At 45.1% G+C, this 23,980-nt stretch overlaps 10 protein-coding genes across 10 annotated transcripts; 5 read left to right on the top strand and 5 right to left on the bottom strand.

The window, feature by feature from the left end:
- Nucleotides 1-1,328: 1,328 nt before the first annotated feature.
- VTP01DRAFT_8906 (uncharacterized protein) lies at nt 1,329-2,008 on the top strand (the record flags this gene model as incomplete). Its single annotated transcript, XM_069388079.1, has 3 exons — nt 1,329-1,359; nt 1,417-1,461; nt 1,518-2,008. The coding sequence occupies 3 exons, from the start codon at nt 1,329-1,331 to the stop codon at nt 2,006-2,008; spliced, it is 567 nt and encodes a 188-aa protein (XP_069240412.1).
- Nucleotides 2,009-3,798: 1,790 nt separating this feature from the next.
- VTP01DRAFT_8905 (uncharacterized protein) lies at nt 3,799-4,940 on the top strand (the record flags this gene model as incomplete). Its single annotated transcript, XM_069388078.1, has 4 exons — nt 3,799-4,056; nt 4,150-4,344; nt 4,443-4,517; nt 4,581-4,940. 4 exons carry the CDS (start codon nt 3,799-3,801, stop codon nt 4,938-4,940), a joined length of 888 nt encoding a protein of 295 aa, XP_069240411.1.
- Nucleotides 4,941-5,277: 337 nt separating this feature from the next.
- Nucleotides 5,278-7,626, bottom strand: VTP01DRAFT_8904 (uncharacterized protein; the record flags this gene model as incomplete). Its single annotated transcript, XM_069388077.1, has 1 exon — nt 5,278-7,626. The coding sequence occupies one exon, from the start codon at nt 7,624-7,626 to the stop codon at nt 5,278-5,280; it is 2,349 nt and encodes a 782-aa protein (XP_069240410.1).
- Nucleotides 7,627-7,989: 363 nt separating this feature from the next.
- VTP01DRAFT_8903 (uncharacterized protein) lies at nt 7,990-11,950 on the top strand (the record flags this gene model as incomplete). Its single annotated transcript, XM_069388076.1, has 17 exons — nt 7,990-8,481; nt 8,556-8,832; nt 8,906-9,047; nt 9,100-9,259; nt 9,317-9,479; nt 9,542-9,678; nt 9,736-9,807; nt 9,869-10,003; nt 10,062-10,272; nt 10,333-10,376; nt 10,433-10,717; nt 10,771-10,930; nt 10,999-11,196; nt 11,256-11,438; nt 11,501-11,603; nt 11,659-11,783; nt 11,844-11,950. 17 exons carry the CDS (start codon nt 7,990-7,992, stop codon nt 11,948-11,950), a joined length of 2,994 nt encoding a protein of 997 aa, XP_069240409.1.
- Nucleotides 11,951-12,708: 758 nt separating this feature from the next.
- VTP01DRAFT_8902 (uncharacterized protein) lies at nt 12,709-13,386 on the bottom strand (the record flags this gene model as incomplete). The annotated part of the gene is made up of 3 exons (XM_069388075.1): nt 12,709-12,877; nt 13,050-13,080; nt 13,143-13,386. 3 exons carry the CDS (start codon nt 13,384-13,386, stop codon nt 12,709-12,711), a joined length of 444 nt encoding a protein of 147 aa, XP_069240408.1.
- A 1,793-nt stretch (nt 13,387-15,179) lies between these two features.
- VTP01DRAFT_8901 (uncharacterized protein) lies at nt 15,180-17,160 on the bottom strand (the record flags this gene model as incomplete). Its single annotated transcript, XM_069388074.1, has 7 exons — nt 15,180-15,506; nt 15,565-15,752; nt 15,802-15,957; nt 16,029-16,191; nt 16,252-16,419; nt 16,487-17,013; nt 17,073-17,160. 7 exons carry the CDS (start codon nt 17,158-17,160, stop codon nt 15,180-15,182), a joined length of 1,617 nt encoding a protein of 538 aa, XP_069240407.1.
- Nucleotides 17,161-17,297: 137 nt separating this feature from the next.
- On the bottom strand, nt 17,298-18,596 carry VTP01DRAFT_8900 (uncharacterized protein; the record flags this gene model as incomplete). Its single annotated transcript, XM_069388073.1, has 5 exons — nt 17,298-17,811; nt 17,867-17,877; nt 17,945-18,419; nt 18,494-18,503; nt 18,560-18,596. The coding sequence occupies 5 exons, from the start codon at nt 18,594-18,596 to the stop codon at nt 17,298-17,300; spliced, it is 1,047 nt and encodes a 348-aa protein (XP_069240406.1).
- A 98-nt stretch (nt 18,597-18,694) lies between these two features.
- Nucleotides 18,695-20,655, bottom strand: VTP01DRAFT_8899 (uncharacterized protein; the record flags this gene model as incomplete). The annotated part of the gene is made up of 7 exons (XM_069388070.1): nt 18,695-18,814; nt 18,882-19,186; nt 19,244-19,406; nt 19,474-19,701; nt 19,760-20,017; nt 20,103-20,470; nt 20,535-20,655. 7 exons carry the CDS (start codon nt 20,653-20,655, stop codon nt 18,695-18,697), a joined length of 1,563 nt encoding a protein of 520 aa, XP_069240405.1.
- Nucleotides 20,656-21,141: 486 nt separating this feature from the next.
- Nucleotides 21,142-22,588, top strand: VTP01DRAFT_8898 (uncharacterized protein; the record flags this gene model as incomplete). Its single annotated transcript, XM_069388069.1, has 5 exons — nt 21,142-21,199; nt 21,256-21,693; nt 21,764-22,008; nt 22,073-22,369; nt 22,439-22,588. The coding sequence occupies 5 exons, from the start codon at nt 21,142-21,144 to the stop codon at nt 22,586-22,588; spliced, it is 1,188 nt and encodes a 395-aa protein (XP_069240404.1).
- A 72-nt stretch (nt 22,589-22,660) lies between these two features.
- VTP01DRAFT_8897 (uncharacterized protein) lies at nt 22,661-23,513 on the top strand (the record flags this gene model as incomplete). The annotated part of the gene is made up of 3 exons (XM_069388068.1): nt 22,661-22,776; nt 22,877-22,924; nt 22,988-23,513. 3 exons carry the CDS (start codon nt 22,661-22,663, stop codon nt 23,511-23,513), a joined length of 690 nt encoding a protein of 229 aa, XP_069240403.1.
- Nucleotides 23,514-23,980: the final 467 nt, after the last annotated feature.

Here is a 23,980-nt window from a genome sequence, read left to right as displayed (position 1 = left end):
TCATTAAAGAACTTACAAAGTCAAATTATACCTACTCGTGCACGTGATCTCTGCTTTCATCTACTAACTAACTTTCTCAATATCCATGAGTAAGAAACAGTACTGATCTGAAGTGACAAAAAGCAGCAAAAGCGACTTATGTCATTAACAAATTTATCTGAGGGAACATGGCCTTCTAGTTACGCATTTCCCTGAAAGCACAACTTGTATATCTAAAGTTTTCTGACCTGACGAGCGTATTCGCCAAACGCTGTGACCCCTAGTCTACAAGCTCAAACGCGGGAAGACCGTTTACGCAGACAGAACACTTACCAGCCTAGCAAGAGGAGAGCAGCCTTCCAAGAAGGCAAGCATGCCGGAGCGCGATCCTTCCCGGGATACTTGTCTTCATCTTTGTAAGATTGTAGACAGAGCAGCCAATGCGTTTGAAAGGCCACCTCGAAATCGAATGAAGGATAGATCACGCGTCCAAGTTATTTAAAAGATCTTTATCCATCTCTCGAGCCTTTACGAGACTTTCTTTGTCTCAACAAACGTATCTTCGGCCTGATCTCACGGACTCTTCATGATTATTTTAAACAAGACTTTTATCTTATCTTTTATTACCACACAACTTCGCTTTGATTGAGATGGACACCACCACTTGGTGTTCACTACAAGGAAGGAATCACAATGAAAACTTTGCCAAAAAGGGCGAACCCCGAATTGCATTGCGTACCCCTTTTGATTCACAATCAATTTAGAACTTTAAAAGGGGATCTGAGGAAGTCTCAGAACAAAGTGAATCAAGCAACAAACATTCGTTCAACTGAAACAAACACTGTTTGCCAGTCGAAATACTGATTGTGTTGGCGCGTCCTTATCCCATCATTCGCGATCTGTTACATTTCCCGTGGACTGGAAGTGACGGTTTTCTCGTTTCGTGACAAGGTCAACGTATCTTGATTTTGAAGTCATTGTTGCTGATTGCTTGTCCGTATACGAATCCAAATATCCACAACAAGACTTACGTGCAAGTCATGGAAGAGCTCCAGAAGAACTACATAACGGATTGCCGCCCAAGGGAGGAATTCGATGCGATGATTGAAAGGTCCACAGGGCCATCCGTGGAACATTTTGGTACAACTACGAGTGTTGCAACGGCGGCTAAATGTGCAACATTCTTTAACAAGCGCGGGACACCCACAGACCGATGGACTAGTCGAATGTTAGCGACAAAAATGATGATCCGTCGGCTCTTCAAGGCTCGCTTGCCGCCAGAGCCCGACCGTGTTTCTTTTGTTGCATAGTTTTCTGTTTCTTGCGACAACCGAAGCCTTGAAATAGAGATGACACCGTACTTGAATCTAGAAACATTTCGTAAGTTTAATGGAGCGTCTTGAAGGAATTAACAGCTAATTCATATCATCCTGCCAGCAGTACTATCAATCTTCTTAAAACATATTTTTGAAGAGTTGTCTGGTGCGTTGAGAAGGCATCATAACATGTATAAGAATCTTCTGATTTGTAAAGAAAAGAAGATATTTCGATAATGGCAACACAGAGATTTAAGCAACAAAGCCGTGTCGACATCAACGCTCGAAGACTTGCCAACGAGCAGGCAGAATTGCCAGATGACCATCCTGTTTGGAGCTTGTTGTCTGTAGGTCGCTGGCACGCCCTGCGGTCGCTACTGGACTCGCCACTGTCGTTCGATCCTGAACGGCATACCAACGCCTTTATGCAATCGAACGACCCAGAGAGGGCTCGAAACACTAGAGCGCATGGAGTCGACCGGCGTGTGCAGTACTACTTGCGAGCGGCAACTTACAGTCACCCTCAAATGACTCGATGCATCGAAAGGTATTCGGAGGCTTTTCCGGCCGATATCGATTGGGCATTCAAATTCCAGGAGCAGGTCGAAGCCAGAAATCACCGGGAAGCGGCGAACCTGCTGGCTTCTGGTCACACAGAAGAGGCACGAGCGAGGTCGCGAGAAACCAGGTATACCCTCTATACTATGGTATGACTCCGGTCAATGAACCGGAGTACCTGGTGTATTATAACGCACCACACCCTGTAACTTTATATAGCGCGCGTATACAACGGCTATTCCGATTTCGACCGTGAACACTGGGAATGGAGGACCAAGGAGCAAATGCAAGCCGAGAACCTGAAAGGCGACCAATTGATCAAGCAAACTACAGGGACAAGATGCTCAGAACTCCACCGGCTGCAGTCCCTCGATCCAGTGCGGTGCACCATTATTGATCCTATGCACAATCTGTTTTCCGGTACCGCTGACAGAATGGTGCGCAAGTCGAAAATCTCTTGACAAGACGCAACTGAACGCTGCCAAGCTGCCAGCCAAATACAGCGTCTGGACAACCAAACCAGAACGACCATGCCCACCTTGTTGGAGACCGGATGAAGTTAGCGATTTTTCTAGGGCATGAAGTACGCCTGACTCACGATGGCTTATGTCGCTATTTAACAAAAAGTGAATGACATCCTCGCGAATGACATAGGCTAGGCAAAACAGTACAGCTAGCAAATCTCATTCTGTATCTAATGCAAGATAAAAAAAAAAACATACATGTTCCACACTTAATCCTTGTGTATAAATTGTCGTATAACAATCTTCGATGGCCGGTCTGCTTGGACTGTCAAACTAGATCAATTGCCAGATCAACCCGTGGATCTAGTTGTGAGAGCAAGATTATTGGAGTCTTCGCTCCAAAGTTGATCCGCAATATGTGGAAGGCGAAAGTAGAAGTTAATTACACGAAAACTGCTTATGTACTTTTTGATGTTCACTCTCGCCAATTAAGAAGCATTGGTAGACAGTGCGCTTTCCATTGAAGCATACAAAGGCAACGAGGTTTCGGGTGCAGAGACTTCGGAGGACAGCAAAGACTCAAGAGGAGACAGTGCAACGCATGCTTCTCTAGCTCGGGGACCATTGAAGTTCTTGAACATCAAGGAACAGCTGCAAGGGTACGATGAGAACAAAGACAGGCTCACAAATCTGCTTGTAGGCGGTGCATCGGTCCCGTCTCCCCTCTTCGGAGACATTTATTGACCGACTGTATCGCCTTGAAGGACCTATCGAGGAATTTCTTGAGCACGAATTAGAACTATATCGCCTCGAGCAAGCCCCAGACCAGGACAGAAGCAGCACTTATTCGCGCTCTTCGAGAATATTATGCTACTGATAGGCCTTTCCGGTAATCTCAGTCTTGGGACAAGGCAAGGACCGTGCGTTTTCTCTTTGCCTCCCTTGAAGCTACCAGAGACTATTTATCGCCGATCAGCAGCGGTAGGAGAGAATGTATCTCTAAACAGGAGCATACGTTGCGTTGCCTTTTTCCCTCGATTACCTGACAAATAAATATATTTAGCTGTCTGAAATGTATGTACTATCAAATTTATTTTAATTGCGTTCAAACAATACATGGACTTGCCATAGCAAAAAAGGTAATGGAAAAGTCGATCATGTTCGATGGCGTTTCCATAAATGCAGTAATTTCAGCCTGTCTCCACTGTTCACCACTTGAACACGTGATTTATCCAATGAGTAAAACACATCAAAGTTCTGAAGAACTATGGCGCACGAAATGCGACAAAATTTATTGGTGATGTATGAATTTCTGGAGACCTGATTGGGGGTGTGTGGGAGCAAGGGAAAGATCGTGGTTTTCAGAGGCTGCAGCCTTCGTCACAACAAATTCATACTCAGCACACAAATACCCTTTGAAGAACTGGTCTTCTTCATTTGGAACTCTTGAAAACGCTTTTGGAAACCCACTCAAAAAGGAAATGGATAGTTCGGGCCTGAATCGCCATAACGATCATCAGAAAGATCAAGTCAATCAACAAGGCAACGCCCCGCCTCAACCGCAGTTCGCCGCGCAGACCGGAAGGCCTGGAGCGGAAGACGACGAATCGGGGGATGAGTCTGAACAGGAGAAGCCGATGCGACGCTCGGGACGTCGCAAAATCAAGATTGAGTACATTGAGGACAAGAACCGGCGTCACATCACCTTTTCGAAACGCAAAGCTGGCATTATGAAGAAGGTAATTATTGAGTATACGAGATATCTCCATGAGGAGCACCGTGCGTTAGTTTGTCGTGGGAACAATAGAATTGATGAATTCTCTCTTTTTTAGGCATACGAGTTGAGCACATTGACAGGCACCCAAGTGCTCCTGCTTGTGGTTTCTGAAACGGGTTTGGTCTATACTTTCACGACCGTAAAGTTGCAGCCTATTGTCACCAAGCCTGAAGGCAAGAACTTAATTCAAGCTTGTTTGAATGCACCGGACCCGGTCCAGCCGGAGCAATCAACCTCGTCCTCTTCTCCGGTAATTATTGTCCCTTTTAACTCACCCCTTCCACGTTTTTCCTCCTTACCGGGAACTAACTTTTATATTCATTCTTTTTATTATTTTTCGTATGTTAGCAACCTGGTACATCGGACGATCACTATGCAAACTCAACCCCAAAGACTGAAAAGTCCTCTTACGATGAAAAGAAGGTAAGAAAGAAAAATCTTCGTCACGTTTTTCATTGTTATTGACCTTGCATGAAATGAAATTAGGTGGATCATTACCACCAGTCTCCGCAAGCAGGTCCTGCAGCGGCAGCTGCTGGCTACCAGCCATACAACTGGCCTGGTCATCATCCTGGATATATGGGTTCTGCCACCGCCGCTGCTGCTGCTCCTGGTGCTCCCGGCGCTGCACCCAACGCTTATCAGCCTTCGCAGCAACAGCAGCATCATCCCATGCCGTACATCCCCCAGCAGCATGCAGGTTACTGGCCCGGCTCTTCGTCTCAGCATGCGCCACCGCCAATGCCACGACAACCATACAACCAGGCGCCACATCAGTCTCCTCGGGCTCCTTCTACAGACGATAAGGATAACAGAAACAACGGTGCTGTCCCACAGAACCAGTAATCTTGTGTGATATCCTTTTAATTTCCATCTGAGGCCGACAACTCTTTTTTACATGATTTTTCTTTCTTTTGTCTGTCTATCTTTTTGTTTCCTTGTGTTTCCACTCTCTCTCTCTTTCAGTTGTCCTAAAAAGAACGATAAAGCTAGCTTGTCTCTATCTTAGCTCTCCCTGGACTGCTTGTAATTGCCTTTTCTCGTCCTACTATCTCATTGGATCGTTTCTATATATACGTGCATTCTCTCTTACAAACACAAACAGACACATATACATTGCAAACGAATTGGTATACAAACATATTGAGTCAGGAAAAAGAAAATTCTGCCGTATGTACACCATCTAAGTACCGACATGGTTTATTGTTGATTCTTGACTTGGGACATCGGCGCTGTTATTATTGATAGCATGCGACACATTGATTTGAGATACGGCCGTCGATGCTACAGATTTCGGGTTGAGTCGGCCAAGCGACACTTGCTTTCGCAACCGCAACCCACGATCGTGGCTCTCCATTGTTGATACGGAAAGATGGCTAGAGACAGACGTTGCCAACAGACTGGCATCGCTGCTTGTTGTTGTTGCTGCTGCGGCGGCGGCGCTGCTGTCGCTCGAGGACGACGCATGGTATACAATGGATGGCGCTGGCGGTGATGATGCGGGTATGGATGCTTTGGTGGAGACAGGAATCATGAGGGTATTGCTGGTGGCGGTGGTAGTAGTCGCATCAACGTTGATGTGTGTGGTACTGCAACTGCTTTCTGTGGAGGAGGATGAGGTGATTGAACCCGGTGACGATGAAAGGATTTGTTGTTGCTCGACATGTTTAGGTTTGGCTTGAGATTGCATTGTCAAGGATGGCAGCGGCGGCGACGGCTCCGATGACGGCGATGATATTGATGCTGCTGATTTCTTTTCTTGCTGTTGCAGAGGAGGTTGTCGATTAAGGATCGTCGTTGCCAGCGCTGCAAACGACTGCTGCTTTGTAGGTGCATTGCTGCCGCTAGCGCTGCTACTACTACTGCTGCTGCTGCTGCTGCTGCTGTGTGTAGTATCAGACTTTGATGTCACCATTGACGGCGACTTGTTCTTCTTTTTGGTATTATTGCTTGAGAACCAGCTCTTTTTTCTTGGTTTGTTGTTGCGCGTGGTCTGCGGTTGCTGCGACGATGATGGATTCGGCAGTGGTCCAAGATCAGGCATCGAAGCTGATGCTGCTTTATCTTTGATACCAGGCTTCCCAGCCTGTCGTTTCGCTGTTGCCAACGATATAGATTGTGGATGATGCATTGGTGACTCTCCTCGGTCGTTATCACTTTTTGTTTCAGATTCTGCAGCAGCAGTAGCAGGCATTGTTGCTGGCGTCAGGGACGTTGTTGACGTCGACATTGTTGTGTCCCGATCTGCTGACGTTTCATAAATGCCTCCTGCCCCACCTGTTGGGAAGAACGTGATATCGTCCATGTTTGGCAAGACAACATTTTCGGCAATGAGTTCCTCAATTTTGCTTTGAATTGCCTTGACGACCACCGAGTAACCCACACGTCGTTCCCAGACTAGGGGTTCTACAAGCCATTCCATTTGCGGCAGTTCTTGAAAACCGTACCAGAAACGGTTCGTTGGGGGCTCCTTAATTTTCATCACGAATCTGCCCTTCAAGTCCTTGAGAGTAATGGCCAGCACCAAATCGACTGTCAGCGGTTTTAGCCGATCTGAATATTTCCATTTTAGAACGGTCTCCACTTCAAACCGAATCGCGCCTGCATAGTGTATGTTTGCCTCGGCGGTCAGTTCCCCTGTTGGACCGAGACTGACCAGCTTTGGGTTGGTGAGCACGGGCAAGGCGTGACCAGGATGCACAGAACGAACGGATATCTCGTCAAGAAACGGTGGACGGCGGCTGTTTATTTTATCCAGTTTACTCAGCAGTTTCTTGTATAGGAATGCGTTCATGTTGTGGGTCTTGTACACGGCACAAAAGATGCGACCAAGCACTGCATTGAACCATTGTGTCTGAAAATGCGAATCGTCGCTGTGGATTGTGTTGATAAGCTGGTTCATGGCAACCTGATCAAAATGTATCTCGTGATGCCTCGTCTCCTTGTGGCTGGCTCTTTTCAGCGCATGGTACCAGTCCTCCTTGTCGATGCACCGACTGCATGTGATGAAATAACTTTGTTGCTGTTGCTTGTTGTCAACATGCTGCAACCGAATTGAGCTCGGACGTGCAAATAATTCGAATTCTTCTAATCCTGGTGGGTGGATTGTGACCCTGTGCTGGTGCACTTGAATGACTGCTTTACAATCGAGTTGCTTTTCACTGTCGTATAAAAACAGGGTTGTATGCTTCAAAACTGCAAAGAAGATATCCCGCCGCTGCTGCTGACTGCCGTTCCGCCCAGCAATGTATGTCTTTACGAGGTCGCCGATGGTCACGTCCAGAGGCAGCTGCTTTTGCTCGTCTCGGGATACTCGCACCCATCCTAGCTTGTATGTTTGGACGGGTGTCGTCGCTAGCGTTGTTGTTGTTATCGACGGTGGCTCGTGCTCGTAAACTTTATGTAGTGCGGAACGAGCCGAAAGACTGTTGCAAAATGTAAAGACAGTGCGGCAAATGTATGTAGCGACAAGCAGCAGCGGTATAAAAGTCAGACCACCTACAATGTAGGCAGCGACGATGGCTGCGCTCATGCAATGTAAACGGAGAAGGGAAGAGGAGTCAAGCTCTGTTGAGGCCGGGGCCCGTCGTCGGCTCACGTTGAAACAAGAAAAGGCCACCCACCTGTGACACCGACACAGTAATCCCGCAACAACCGTCGCTGCCATGCCGATCACTACACACCTTTTACTCGCTTATGAAAATTAATTCATTCAACGATAGTGTTATGGTTGAATGCATAATTGATTCATAAATGTGGTCTTTGCAGCGATATCTTTTATCTTGCCAGGAAAATTGATAATTAAAAAGATACGAGATGAAAATGCGTGTTTCAGAATGCGGTTTCCTGATTCTGCTGCGAATGTCCTATTGGGCATTTTTTACTTTCCATTATTATGGCGACAAAACGATCTGCCGACAGTGAAAATGATCAGCAGAGGAATGTCACCAAGAAATCGCGAACTAAGTCTTCAAACCTGAAGCTGCCACCGGCGCTGGAACGTTTAGAGCGACTGTTTCCAGAAATCAATACCTTTTGTGCATTTTGCGATGCACGATTGACGACAGCTGTGACACTTGATCGTATTCGATCAGCTGTACCTGATGCTCGACTTGCAGATCTCGCAGCTATCAATGTTATCATGCCGGACTTTATTCATTTTGAGCATCAAAATGCAAATATGATTATTCAGTTTGGAAAGCCGGTTAGCAAACGGATAGCACGGGAAAAGCAAACATCGGCTATGCGCAACCGCGGCGACGAGTGGGCTATGCGCAAACCTGCACCGAAGCCATTGAAACCTGAGATGATCAAGCGTACCATCGATCAAAGAAATAAAAAGTTTATCAAGTCGCTCAAAGACTTTTTTAGCCGGTGCCTTAAAGAGGTCAGTGAGTTCTTACAAGCTTTTCGTTTGATTTGCTCGGTGAGGGCATGGGATTGACGAGAATCATGTTATAGAAAATCGATCCATCCGAACATTTGGCACAGGAGGTCCAGCAGAACATGCCTTCAGAACCTTCGCCATCTCCTCCATCATCATCATCAGCAACAGCAGCAGCAGCAGGAGGAGGATCACAAAATATACCCAGTGATGAAATCATATCCACAAATACTAACACTGAACCGACACCTCTCGCTGACGTTCTTGAACGACTGCGTGTCCAACCCTTTTATCGCGGACAGCTGGATACTGAAGGTTGCGAGCGCCAATTCCCTCAAAAGCATGCTCAATATGGTAAAAGATAGAACGAGACGACTTAAAAATGCAATTGCTAACCTGTCTATTATCTATACTGCTTGATGAAAAGGTACACTAGATCCGCCGTTACCTCAGGAAATACAGGCTGCATTGGAACAAAAAGGCATACACGAGTTATATACACACCAGACTATAGCCATTCAGAGCCTTAGGGAAAAGAAGCATGTCATCGTTGCTACATCTACTGCTAGGTACGAGATAAAAATTCAAGTCTTGATATCAATTACTCAACATAAATACCAGTGGCAAATCATTGATCTATCAGCTGCCCGTTCTCGAAAGTCTATTGACGGACGATACAAGCAAAGCCATGTATATTTTTCCGACAAAAGCCTTGGCGCAGGATCAAATGAGGGCTATGAAGGAACTTGTACAACTATGCCCCAGCCTGTCAGATATGCAGGTATGCCATGTATGATCACTACTGCTGCATTGAACGATCCATTGATAACTTTCAAAGATGTCGACTTTTGATGGCGATACTCCAAGCGAAGATCGAGCTGGGATCAGAGCCAACGCCAGCGTGATATTTACAAATCCAGATATGCTTCATCATGCCATATTACCAAACTGCAAGAGTTGGAGATATTTTCTCGGTGCATTGCGCTACGTGGTTGTAGATGGTAAGAAAAAAATCATCAGTGATACTTGAGCGACTTGCAAGCAGATTTCTTACAATCTCTAGAACTCCACATTTACAACGGATTATTTGGGACAAACGTTGCTTTGATAATGCGACGTCTGCGGCGGCTGTGCCACCACTTTGGAAACAACAACGTCCAGTTTGTCTCCTGCAGTGCGACCATCAAGGATCCAGCAAAGGTGAACAGGCAAAATAATATTATTTGTACCGGCTATTAACTTTGCATTGATTTAAAGCATATGAGACTCGTGTTTGGAGTAGATAATGTGCAAGTTGTGAACCAAGACGGCGCACCGTGTGGAAGAAAGGTAAGCGATGTCTCATCTGGTGTTACTTGACCGTTTATTGAACAATAAAGTGGCACAACAGAAATTCATTGTATGGAACCCTCCTCTCTTGAACCCAATGGACCCGCAAGCTGGTCGGCGAGGTGCAGTCGCCGAAGGCGCGGAAATATTCGAGTATCTAATGTCAAATAATGTAAGAACCATTGCATTCTGCAAGGTTGGTATCTGACAGAGTGCTCGTTTCAAAATTTACCAACAACTTTTTGCATGTATAGATCAGAAAAACCTGCGAATTATTGATGAAGCAACTGCGTGAAAATTTAGAAAAGAAGCAGAATACAGATATGCTTAAACGCATCATGTCATATCGCGGTGGATATATGCCGCACGATCGACGAAAGATCGAGAGACAAATGTTCAACGGCGAGCTTTTGGGTGTGGTAGCCACGAATGCTTTGGAGCTCGGTGTTGATATCGGATCGCTAGGTAAAAACGGATGCGTTGCAAGCAGATAAAGCTTCGTGTACGACTTATCTACCTTTATAGATGCTGTCCTTATGATTGGCATGCCTTGGTCAATATCAGCCTTGGTAAAGCAGTGTAACTCAGTCACCCGCTATTGATTGGCTAATGACAAAACCACCAGTGGCAACAATCTGGCCGTGCAGGAAGAAGAAATACAGACTCACTTTCGATGGTCATTGCGGATGGGAATCCACTCGATCAGTTTTACTCGAGGCATCCAGCGGCTCTGTTTGATAAATCTGTCGAAGATATTTTCTTTGAAGTCGAGAAAAATACACTGATATTGGAGAATCATCTGCAATGCGCCGCTGAAGAGATGCCGATCAACATTGAGACAGATGCAATATTCTTTGGCCCAGAAACAGAGGCGATTTGCAAAGACCATCTGACATCAATTGGTAACAATGTATAGTTTAAACCAAGTGAGATTTTGCAGCAATAAGCTGATTCGATATCTAGATGTATCGCCCGCATCCACGTTTCCAACCGTATCCTTCGCAGTTCGTGAACATTCGTAACATCGTAGAGGAGACTTACGCAGTGGTCGATGTCACTGGCGGTCGAAATACTGTGCTAGAAGAGATCGAGTCTTCTCGTGCACCATTCGAGATATATGAAGGTAAAATACACATTGAATCTCATTACGCATTAACATTGCGGGTTTTGTTAAACAAGATGCAACGATAGGCGCTGTTTTCATACATCAAGGGAAGACATATCTGGTTGAAGAATGCAACACCGATCAACGATATGCCAAGGTACATTACACTCTCGTCGATTGGACTACCACTCAGAGGGATTACACGAACGTAAACGTTGTCAATACAACCAAGAGCAAGCCTCTTGTCCAAAACAAATCCTACGTTGCATACGGCAAAGTTCAAAGTGAGTTGCTGGCTTTTTTTCAATTCACAGTTGGACTCTGGCTGATAGTTTATGCATAGTTGAAACCGTTGTGTTTGGCTATCACAAGTTGGATAAGAGGAGTAGGATTATTGATACACTCGAGTTGTATATGGATCCCATCCTAAGATACTCCACTGGGGTCTGGGCGGACGTACCTTCCAATGCACTAGCAAAGCTGGATGATCTTGACATTGACCGTATGGCTGCAATTCACGCCGCAGGTTAGACAACTGTGATAGATAAGCCGATGTATTATTCGTCCGTTTATTAATCTTCGTTTTAGCTCATGCGCTGATATCCCTTTTACCTCGCTTCGCTTCTTCAACATCTATTGACATACGCACAGAATGCAAGAGTCCGTATGCTACCCGGCCTCGACCGCCTAGGTAAAACCTGATAACCATCACAGAATCGGATAACTTTTTATTAATCTAAGTTTAGGATTGCGCTGTATGAAACCCAACCTAGTGGCATCATACGACAGGCATATCAGTTCTTTGGCGAGCTTGTAGATACCTGTATACAACAAATCACCTCATGTTCATGCGAAGAAGGCTGTCCTTCATGTAAGTTTAAAAAGGTCGTTCGTCTTTTGTTATTCTCTTCTCACAAACAATGACGAGCAGGTGTACATTTGGCATCTTGCTCAGAGCACAATGTGCTGTGCTCAAAAATGGGAGGATTAATTGTTCTAAAATCTCTTCTGAACTTGGAGCTGGATCCACAGCAGTGAACATTGTATTAATGAACAGTAATATGTGTAACATGGGATATCGCACGAAGTTACCAAGTAGTTTATTGCTTATCCATTCAACTATGCATAATGTGTTTGCTCCTGTAGGATCTTGCTGATGAGGTGGTGGACCATAGGGACCACATTTAGTGCTGCCGACTGACAAACAATAGCGGTTAAATTCATACAATGGTGCGATGCTTTGTCCGACGTAGAGATGCAGGTTAGTGAACGCTTCTCGTCCCGCCAGTAACCACGAGCTAGTTGGTAGCTTCTTTGAATACCAAGCCAAGCTCGCTGATCACTGTCATACCATAATACTTGTTCCAAGAAAAGGGATGACTGTCCGATATCTGAAAGAGAAGCTCATAACTCCATTGTATTTATACCTTTGTTGCTATTATTTCCCATCACCGTTGAAATTGTTACACGTCTTCCTCTGCGGCCTTTTGTCCATGCCATGTGCACGAGCATGTACTCGTGCTACAGCGATCATGCATGACGGACCTGGATTGGTGGAACTGTTTGCGGCGACTCCCAATTGCCACTTTGCGCGCTTTGTGCAAAGAAATTTCAAGTGAGCTAAGGAGTTAAAGACGAAGCACACATGTACAAGCTGCAGCAGGCGTATACAAGGCTATCGCACAACATGCAGCGCAGCAAGAAGCTTCCAGTGCATTGATGAATGCGGGATCAATTGAATGGATAAATGTCGTTTAGGATGCAGCTCTCGATTGAAACACTGTAGTGCTATTTTGCTACAAAAAGATCGCAGTACTTAGCAGACCGTATTCACCATTGACGAACTTGTTGCAGAGAGACTCTACGTCCTCCTCCGCCAAGATAGCCATTATATTAACATCCTGCAAACAATAAGATGAACTACAGTGGGAACGAGTCTCACGAGGAATTGCCAAAAACTTGAGCCTACATACGAAAATCGTCTCGCGTCACGTCACAGAGTGGCCTGATTCTTTGCTCAGCTGTGTGAACGCGATTGTCCGACATGAATAATAGAGTAATGATTTAGAATCCATAACGACATAATATGGCAGCTCGCATAGATGAATCAGTTCTATTGCTTCATCCATTCAGTTACAATGCTTCTGCTTTGAGCGTAGATAGCGCTGCTGGCGATAACAATATGGTGGACCAGATGGCTCGCATTCGATGTTGATGCCAGACGCATTACATTGGTTCGTGAAGAAAGTTTTATCCTCGATGTACACAATGCATTGGGGCGGATACTCATCCCTTGGATAACCGCCTGCTCGTTCGCAAGTTTGTCGTGTTATATCCCATGCAAATGGATCCTGGTTGTAGTCTCTACCCGGTGTTATGCAATGGCATTTTTCAAATGGTGCATCTTCAGCATTCACCAGCAGACTTTCAAGTACAGCAATGACAGCAAGGCCGAGTCCAGACTTGGATACCATGATGATGCTTGTTTCAAACGTATGATTGCTTGATGTTTGAAAGAAGCTCTGTGATAGTTCGGCTGTATTTATATCTTCCTTCCAGTGTTTCGGGCCGCCTTAACGACGCCCATTGTAGCAAACAGTTTCATATTTTTATGCCTCCGGTGTTTGTCAATGCCAAATCGAGAACGTCTCCGAGAACGCATATCACCATCTTGCAGTAATGCAGTCTCGTAATGCGTAGTCTTGCGCGACGCTTTGCGTCAAGTCCATTTTGGTACCAAACAGTGCGCCGATAAAAACCTTATCAATTATCTCGATGAAATTCAAGAACTACTCATCAGCAACCTCCGAAAAACAACTACTAGATGATCCCAGACTCAACGTATAATAGCTGTATCTGCTATACTTGAAGTAATAAGGGATTGCCTTGTATATAGATATATACATCTGCTGTTGAAAAAGACTCTTAACACTTTTCGGCATTTCATGCGAAAACCTGCGGGCGAATGCAAGCTGGTCATTGTTACCTATCATCTAGTGGACTAAGCAGGTTGGTGATGGCGAGTGGCCGTTTTTCCTTTTTTTTTTTTTTATTTTTTTTTTCAAAGGGTAACAAGTGTATAGTATGTGGAAGACAATTTCTCCAATCGACCGCTATCTCACAACGAAGCCTCTCCCTGTCTATAAGGTCATAAACAAGTGCGTTCTAATAGATGGCCGCACGATACTCGGATTACACGACACGAATGGGATAGTTTTCAGCAAAAATGGTGCTACATTCTCATCATCGAGTGCAGCCGTCGATCGCGCTTCCAAAAAATACAGAGCATAACTGAGTCGTCGGATCCGCAAACCCTGCAGCTTTTAGTGGGCCCGTACGACAGCATTGCATGCGCATTTCATCTTTAATGTCTTTCCCGGTGGAACCAAACCTGCTGTTGTAAAATCTCTACGTCTTCTTGCTGAATTTAGGAATGCTTACTTGACTCTCTTCTCTGCTGAACTTAAAAATGAGACAGCTGTCATTGCTGTACTTGAAAGTCTGTTGGTGAATGCTGAAGATGCACCATTTGAAAAATACCATTGCATAACACCGGGTGGAGACTACAACCAGGATCCATTTGCATGGGATATAACACGAGAAGCTTGCTATCGAATACACAGATTCCCACAAGATGAGCAACCCACCCTATGCATTGTGTACACCGGAGATGGTGCTTCCCTCAAAGCTATGTTCAAGCATACATGCAACCAGTATGGACTCGCCGACAATTGCGAGCCATCTGATCCACCGAATAATTATCGCCAGCAACGCTATCTAGGATCAAAGCAGAGACATTGTAAGTAAATTGGAGGCGCAATAAATTCTTGAAAGGTCATTTCGGTGTCAAATAAGATTTACTTGCTTCTTTATACTGTGTCCAACCTGCAAAGTTGATACCCAAATGATGAACGCTAGTATCCTGCAAACGAGCTGCCATTTACATTGCACGAGGCAATGCAGAAGAGATATTATAAGAGCAACGATAGGACATGCTACATATACCATGTACCCATGTTGCCTTCGTCCTACATTTTCATTTAAAGGTTTTACAATCTAGCTATTTGCAACAGATATGTATGTAGACCAGGCAATTTAGACTGCTTTGTGCCTTCTAGTTATCAATTATCTATCTATACAAAGAGCCGATTCAGTACATGGTATTCACTGTTCCTAACTTTTAATATGCTTATGGACAATCTAGTTAATGCGCTCCTGCATCGTACAAATATGGTGCCAAATGCACGTAAAGGTAAGATTATACATTTTACTGTTGCTCGTTCGGTTTATTTGTGGTGGGTAGCCGCCGCATTGTCGGGAATGCTAGAACTTCTCGTATATGCGATGCGTTTGTCAAAAGCTGCACGACGCGGTCGATGCCCATACCCCAGCCTGCTGTGGGCGGCAAACCGAATTCCAAAGCATCGCAAAACGCCGTGTCGGGTTCAGGTACTTCCAGGTCACCAAGTTGACGCTCGTATGCCTGCAGTTCAAACCGCCGCCGTTGTTCCTTTGGGTCGTTCAGTTCTTCGTACGCGTTGACGATCTCTCTTCTAGCAACGAAAAGCTCAAATCTAGCGGCAATCTCTCGACCCTTTCACAACGGTTGTTAACTAAGTTGGCAGTAGTCTTTTTCTCAAGTTGTTCCTTACCTTTTCATCAGTGCCATTCTTCGCTAGAGGACTTAGTGCTAATGGATGGTTGTATAAGAACGTCGGTTGTACACATTCGGGCTCAATCATGTTGGATATTAATTTATCGAGGATGCGTGGTATCGTTGGTGGTCCAGATATTGCCACTTCCGCTTTGCTAGCTACATTAATGAGAGCATTCAAATTCTCTTTTGATCGATGAGTGACTGGATATTCTCCACAATGTAGTCATAATACCTTCTTTGTTATCCTTTAAAATTTCAGTCAGGGAGACGTTGAGCTTAGATTCCAATGTATCCAGAACATTAATGCGTGCAAATGGTCGTTCGAAACTAATGAATCCGAAATCATCGATCTCAATGCTTGAGCTGCCTGTGACTTTCTGTACGAGACCTATACGAAGGATGTATAGCTGAGTATTCGAATTCGGGAAAGAAAAGAAGACTGCACCAGCATATACGCACCTCTCAGCAGAGTCTCTGTATCGTCGAAAAGCGTCTCGAGATTTCCATAGGCTTGGTAAAATTCACAGGTAGTAAATTCTGGATTGTGATCTGCATCTATTCCCTCGTTTCTAAATTGTTTCCCAATCTCGTAGACTCGATCCATTCCACCGATTACAAGTTGCTGTAAACCATATAAAACTGTCAGCAAACTCGATAGACGTGCGTGTTTAATAATCAATACCTTGAGATATAGTTCTGGAGCAATACGCAGCTGCATTTCACAATCCAGTGCATTTGCGTGCGTCAGGAACGGTCTCGCGTTGGCACCGCCAGCATTAGGTGAGAGTACAGGAGTTTCGACCTCAACGAATCCTCTTTCGTCAAAGAACTTTCGTATGTAGCTGATAATCTGTTGCGAGCCAAATCAGTAATTTTTTCAAAGCCTGCAAAAAAGTCCTTTCGTCCCAATGTAATACCTGACTTCGTGTTCGCAAAATTTCTGTCACTTTGGGGTTGACAAGCATATCCAAATGCCGTTGTCGAAACCGTTTCTCAGGATCTTTCAATCCTGTCCTTGGAATGTTATGCAAGCAAGGCGCTAGCACACGCATATCCTTTGTAGCGATCATGCTTATCTGACCCTTGTTGGTCTTTCCAGCCACGCCTGTGAATTCAACAACATCGCCGCGACTCAAGACCTGGTTTGCTTCTGCAAACGACGAGCCTCCTTCCCATCGTCCAGCAGACGCCATGACTTGTATCGATTCGCCGTCTTGAACCAGATCGTAAAATACAAGTTTTGCGCTCGATTCTCGTTTTGAGATAATGCGACCGGTTACAGTGATTGTTCGTGTATCTTTTTGCCCATTTTCCAAGTGTTTTGCATATTCGTGAATCTCCTTGATAGTCGTCCACGGTCGGTCAGGTCGCCGCTCAAGACGAGGATATTGCAACCGAGCTCCAGACTGCGTGCCATGTTGACGATGCTGCGTGGCTGAAAGATCTACACTGACCCCTTCAATGAAATGTCCCGGCGATCCATAAAAGATACTGTATAAATACTTTTGCAAAGGCGGTAAGCCTGACCCTGCCAACGCCCACAGTCGACATGTCGCATTACTGCGTTCAGACATGTACGGCTGACATTCATATTGTCGAACGAAAGCTGTCAGTGTGCCTGAATGGCGACTCAGTTGGTCGATATTTTGCGACAACTCAGATGACAAAGTTATAATCGAATTAAAGATGTAGCATAATTTTGTATATTTCCAAAAGCGCATACATAGTCTAATTGTGTGCCAATTCTTTAAGGATGGCGCCTGCGCCTAGATCAATCAACTCTTCTGCTACCTTTTTGCCCAATTCGTTAGCTGCCTTCTCCTTTTCTTCCAAGCTTGCGCTTGCGTCCAGTATGACTTGATCTTCATGTTCAACTACTTTTTGACCATCCAAGCTGGCAACCAGTCCTCGCAAAGTGAGGATATTTCCATCCTTTAGGCTAGAGTTGGCGCCAATGGGCACACTACATCCGCCTTCAAGTGTCCGCATCATGGCACGTTCGCTTAAGCACATGATTCTAGTTTCAGTGTGGTTCAGGGATTCAAGGAGTTTCCGTGCTTCCACATCGTTTTCGCGGCATTCGATACCTAGAGCACCTTGAGACACTGCATGAAGAGATTCTGATGGATCCAGGATTTGAGAAATACGGTCGCCTAGACCCAAGCGCACGAGACCAGCCACGGCCAGGATAATGGCTGCGAATTCGCCCTGAGGATCGTCAAGCTTTGAAAGTCGTGTGTTTCTACAAAGACGTTAACATCATCATTTTAATTTCACGTCCAAGACTTTTCACATACAAGTTGCCACGCTGCAAAAGAAAAAAAGTTACGTTAAAACCGAGCGACGAACTCCATGTGAATATTATCACCACTTACAACATCCTTGAATATGAGTTTCGGGTATCGACGTTTCAATTGTGCCACTCGACGCAAGCTGCTGGTACCAACGACGGATCCTTCCGGCAAGGTAGCGAGTGTATATCCTTTGTATTTCTCGGACAAGACAAGCGCATCGTTCGGATTCTCTCGTTCCATAACTGCTCCCAAAAACATGCCAGGCGGTAACGTCGTGGGCAAGTCCTTGAGACTGTGTACTACAAAGTCGACGCGTCCATCCTCGAGTGCGACTTCGAGTTCTTTGGTGAACAAGGATTTCTCGCCAATCTTGCTCAAGGCAACGTTGAGGATCTTGTCGCCGGTGGTTGACATTGCCTCGATTTTGAACTCGTATTCTGGATACAGCTTTGACAGTTCTGCGCGCACGATCTCTGTCTGTACGAGTGCCAGCTGCGAGCGTCTGGTGCCAATCGTGTACGTTGTCTTTGCCATGGTCGAAGAAAGTAAAGAGAACCTTGAGTTTAAAATCAGGAGCCCGATATCACCAAGTCAGCAACAATTGTATCGGATTTATACCATGATACTTACTGCAGAAAATCTATTCTCGTAGAAAAATGATTATCTTAGGCGCTCATAATCAAGGAAAAATTGTACCTTGGACATTGCATTGTAGTTTGAAGTTTGTGTTCATACAGTAGCGTCGATGTTAACAAGATATCAATTCATTCAACTGATCAAAATGAGCTGAGATAGGGCATTGCACCCGTACAGTTAGCAGAATTTGATTTTCTAATGTTCTCCCCAGCCTTCTCCAAAAGCAGCGCAAGGCATGCTTGGATTGTATTTGCACCACTGCTCACGTAGTATCCGGACAGCATTCTTGCTTGCGACAGTCTCTGTCTCCATCGTCTAAAACAAATGTATAGTCAGTAGTATGCCTTCTCACTAGTGTTGATCAGGCAATGCCATTACGTACCGATATGACACTTTCAAAAGCATTGACATATAGTATTCCGCTTTGAATGTACGATGTATCATCTGTTTCATCGTCGAATCCATGCAAAACTACGGATGGCCAGGTGTGACCTTGGACAGGATATAGCTTTGGGAATGCCTCCCATGCTTTTCGATAAGTCCAACTCCTGTTATGGAACAAGCGATCAAGCTCCTCCTCCGGCATGGATTCATGGGAAAAAATCTTGACAACACTCTCTCCGTTTTCGAGTTGCTTGTGCACCGCAAATGTTGTAAATGGTTGCTTTGAGTCAGGGAAATATTGTGCTATCGTACATATCGAGCGTTAATGATCAAGTGAAATTGCCCGTGAAAGGAACTTACTCAGAGGCTTTCCTGTCGAAATGATCATTTGCGGCATTGTCTCTGCTGTGCGTCCGAAATATCCAGGGTTCAGGACACCGGCGATTAAAGTAACATGAACCACATGGTACTCTCTGAAAGCATCAGCTGCGGTTTGAAAGGGCAAATCGATATCTGAAGAATGCTATCCAAATATACTTGACATGTTAGTCCATGCCATGCTAGTTTTGCAAGTAATAAAACGACAGTACCAGCGGCGTAGCTATGATGACCGCGTCGAACACTTGATTTTCATCCTTATCAGTAGCAAGGAGATAGCGGCCAACAGCGTTGCGTTGATCGTCGATTTCCGTAGAGTTTCGGATGCTAAGGACCCGGGTATTCAAATGTATGTTGGCACCTGAGCGTTTTGCAAACTCTTCAAAGATGCGGAAATTGCCGCCTTCAGTTGACCAGGCTCCCGCAGCCGCCATGGAGACCTGCCCCACAGTAACGGTTTGGATTTTATCCAATAAGGTCATCTTTGCGTGCGCTTACCAATCCACCAAATGCATGGAGATCCTCGACATCCTGGCCATAGTTTCCTCTGGTAGATGACTGAATCAATTCACGAACAAATCTCTGAGAAAGTTTATGCTCTCCCTCAAAGTAATTGGCGGATGTCTTGTCCGTAAACATATCCAACGCATATTGCTTCAGCGATGCTGGGATGTCGCGAAAAGATGAGACAACGTCGTCACCGTGATAGACGTTTCTCGCAAACTGCTCGATAATCTCCTGGAGTAGATTCCTAAACTACATTGCGCGATATTTAGCAAAAAGTCTCAATGGGAACAATTTCTGTCTTTCTCTTCTTTTGGCCGTAGTATACGACACTTACTCTTATGGGGTCGTAACCGTATCGCCAAAGGATCTTGACCGTATCCCAGTAACTGTTACCAGACTCTTCAAACAAAAACGAGTTGCCATCCCATATCCCCAAGCCTCGACCGTTCCAAGACTCTTCAGCCAGCCTTTTGCGTTTGAGCCCAAACCGCTCGGTCGCATTCATCAGGTTGTAATTTTTCGGAACATAGATGGAAGCTCCGAGCTCCATGAATCCAACTGACGCGTTGCCCTTGATAGGTACAACCGTGCTCCGTCCGCCCAGATAATCATTTTTCTCGTACAGTGTGATAGACAGTTGTTCTTCTTTTGGGAATGCGTTTCGCAACCAAAACGCGGCCGAAGTGCCAGCTGCGCCTCCACCTGCAATTGTCTGCGTAAATCGACTTGCAGCAACGATTGACAAGTTCACGTCCCCCGTACGTACCAACGATAGCAACGCGCTTTTGAAGACGACCGGTAGCACGCAGCACAGTCTGCTGAGGCTCACCGGCGCTGACTGACAGTAGGCCTGCAAATACTGCAATGGCGAATGACAGGAGTTTCATTTCCAGAGAGTAGTTATGCAGATAAGCACAACAGGAGGGGAGCTCCGCTGACTCGGTTTAGTTTAGACAACCTCCACACGTGACATGTGCGCGGTGAGCTGTTACTACTCTCAGCTTGTGCCCGCGACCTGGGTCCAACATTGCTATCACGCGGGTTTTATATATACATATCATTTTTGGTACTCAAAAGTCAAAGCGCATAGACAACTTTTCTATGGCCTGATGAGGACCAAAAGGGCACAAGCCTGGACTTTTGAGCATAGTAGCAGCAGCAAACTTTAAGCTCACTCAGTTAAGCAATGCATGTGGCGCAGATGAACACAGCAATGTCATTGTCCTGCTTGGTGACACAGAAGTACGGGAATGCCGGGGTTAAATTTGCAAGATCAGATAACAAAAAGTTTTGACAAGGCACGGAGGTAATCTCACTTTACACCGCTACTCTCTCTTTCTCTCTTTTGTTTCGCTACAGCTGCAATAAGAAGCATGGTACAGGCTGCTTCACCGAAAAAGAATATCGTAACCATTGGTGCTTCTTCAGGCGGTAGGCGTTCATAGTCCAGTCGTAAATGCACACACGTACATTGACCATATCAACAGTGCTGGGAGCGGCCTTGCAGTGGCAAACGGAGACCGAAGCTTTGCGTACACATCGGTTTATCATGGTGGATGAAAAGAGCCACTACAACTTTGTATATGCCTTCCCGAGAGCCTGCGTCAAGACAGGATTTGAAAAAGAACTCTTTGTCCCTTACGACAATTTATTTGGCGGCGACGATCAAGTTGGCAAAGTAGTGCACGCGCGAGTTGTTGCGATTCACGAACATCACATTGAGCTCGATCGATCGGTACCCGAGTTTGGCACACGCATCGATTTCGAGTATCTCATATACGCTGCTGGAGCTACCATCCCGCCTCCTGGACGATTCAGTGCGACGTACACGAAAACAGACGGCATTGCAATGCTTAAAAAGTACCAGCAAGTCATTCGTGAAGCTAAGCGACCTATCATCATTGGCGGCGGTGCTGTTGGGTTGGGTAATGGAGTGATTACATAGATTTATCCATCTATAAAATATGTATGCTAACAACAATATGCATTTATTAGAGCTGGCCTCCGAAATCAAAGAGCATTTCCCAGAGAAACATGTCACTCTCATACACTCACGATCTCGATACATGGCTAAATACAAGGAAAGTGTCGATCGCATGACCTACAATGTGCTGAGAAAGCACGGCGTCAGGCAGATTCTCGGCGACCGAGTCATTCTACCCGAAAATGGATTCCCGCTTAAGGTGGAACCTCTGCAGATACGCACAAAGAACGGTAAAGTCATTGAAGGAGATTTGGCGGTAAGTGCTGTAAACTATCAGGAACGGCCCATGTATATTGAACCCTGTCTACGAATGAATATAGATTACGTGCATTGGCATGATTCCCAACAGCCAGCTGTTATCAGATTTCTCGTCCGAATCGATCAACAAGCATAGCGGCTTTGTTAAAGTCAAGGACACGCTGCAGATCCAGGACGACAGATACCCACACATATACGCTGTAGGAGACGTCATTGACCACACTGATGTCAAGACAGGCCACTTTGCATGGCTGCAAGGTGTAGCAGCGTTGGAGAATATTGTAAAGTCTATCAAAGGCGAGGCCCCAGGGCCTTACAAGAGCAAAAATGTGGCTCTTGTGAAACTTATTTTGGGAGACGTGAGTTTAGCAACATAAATCTTGATCCTGGAGAAAACCTCTAATGCACTTTTAATGCAACGTTCATAGAAAGATGCAGTCATGCAGACCAATGTGCTCGGTCCCGTTGTAGCGCTCGGCTCATGGATCAGCGGCCGTTCGATCCCACATAACGTTTATGCGAACCTAGTCTGGGAATGGATGAAAACACCACTGGACGGCCAAAATGCTGATTTGTAACAACATTGAATTTCTAGACAAGACTACTACTACAATGCTTCCAACAAGCAATGTCGCGTGCAGTCAAAATTGATGTCGCTGACCAATCAAGGTCGATGTCGTTGGCTGGTCAAAATCAATTTCGCATTCTCAGAAAGGAAAGTCGAATTTTTAGAAACCATGTCGCCTGCTGTTCAAAATGATGTCGTGTCAGGATGATTTCTTGGCACTCGAAAAATTATGAAACGCAGGCCATTTCTTGTTTGCAAAGTGTTTTTCTTCAATTCTTTACAATATTTTTATTTGAAGATGGGCATGGAATGTCGTTGATGAGAATGGCGGTCCTGAGCCGATGGAGTATGTTGTTGATCAGGATGAATTTGTTGTTGAAGCGATTGCGACTCATAGTGAATACTTCAGAAATACGACCTCTACTGAATCTCCACCGGCTCGCCCATTGATGGTAGAAAATCCAAAAGATGAAGACATTCGAATGAAGGAGGCCAACGTAAAACGGGAATATGTACGTTATACCGTCCAGGATAAGGTTAGATTTTTCGATCTGAAGATTGAAAATTGTATGAGCGCTTCAGCTGCAGCGAAGCAGTTGGGTATACACATTCGAACTGCTCAGAGATGGGTTAAGCAGTACAATTTGCTTCCTGATAGCATTTTTGAGAGTTGCAAACAGATTGGTCGTAAATGTATCTTGACTGAAGAGCATAAAACAGCTGTTATCCACTTCATTGATGCTAATCCTTCTGCTTCTGTTGTTGAAGTGACTGAGCATTTACTGGAAAGGTTCAATGATCTTAAAGTTTCACGTAGCACGGTTTATAATTTCATGAGAAGCGAATACAGCCTTTCGTTGAAGAAAGCTGACTTTCATTCTATCGAAAGAAACAGTCCAGCAAAGATTCAAGAACGGTATGATTGGGTTCGTTAAGTGGGAAAATACCGACATGAATTTTCTGACAAATTGCGTGTTTCTTGACGAATCTGCTTTTGACATCAATATGAAACGGTCAAGAGCTTGGTCCAAAAAAGGTACGCGTGCCATTATTACCAGGCCTACTACGAGAGCAAACACAACGTCTATATTGGGCGTTATCTCTGCCACAGGTTTATTTGTGGTCGGCGTCAAAAAACCAAGGCCTGCCAAGAAGAGAAAAGCTGACGGGTATATGAGCTCAGGAACAGTTACAGGCCACTACATTAGTTTTTTAAAACTGACTCTGGATGAAATGGACAAACAGCCACATATGAGAGGTCACTATGTAGTCATGGATAATGCACCCATTCACACGCATGAAAATATATTGAAGTGTATTGAATATCGAGGATATAAATGTGTGTATCTTCCTACGTATTCGCCTGAGCTTAACCCAATAGAACAATTCTGGGCAGTGGCAA

The sequence above is a fragment of the Rhizomucor pusillus genome (assembly GCF_041956525.1).
Source record: "Rhizomucor pusillus strain CBS 183.67 unplaced genomic scaffold VTP01scaffold_6, whole genome shotgun sequence".
Lineage (NCBI taxonomy): Eukaryota > Fungi > Mucoromycota > Mucoromycetes > Mucorales > Lichtheimiaceae > Rhizomucor > Rhizomucor pusillus.
This window is presented reverse-complemented; position numbering and strand designations above follow the sequence as displayed.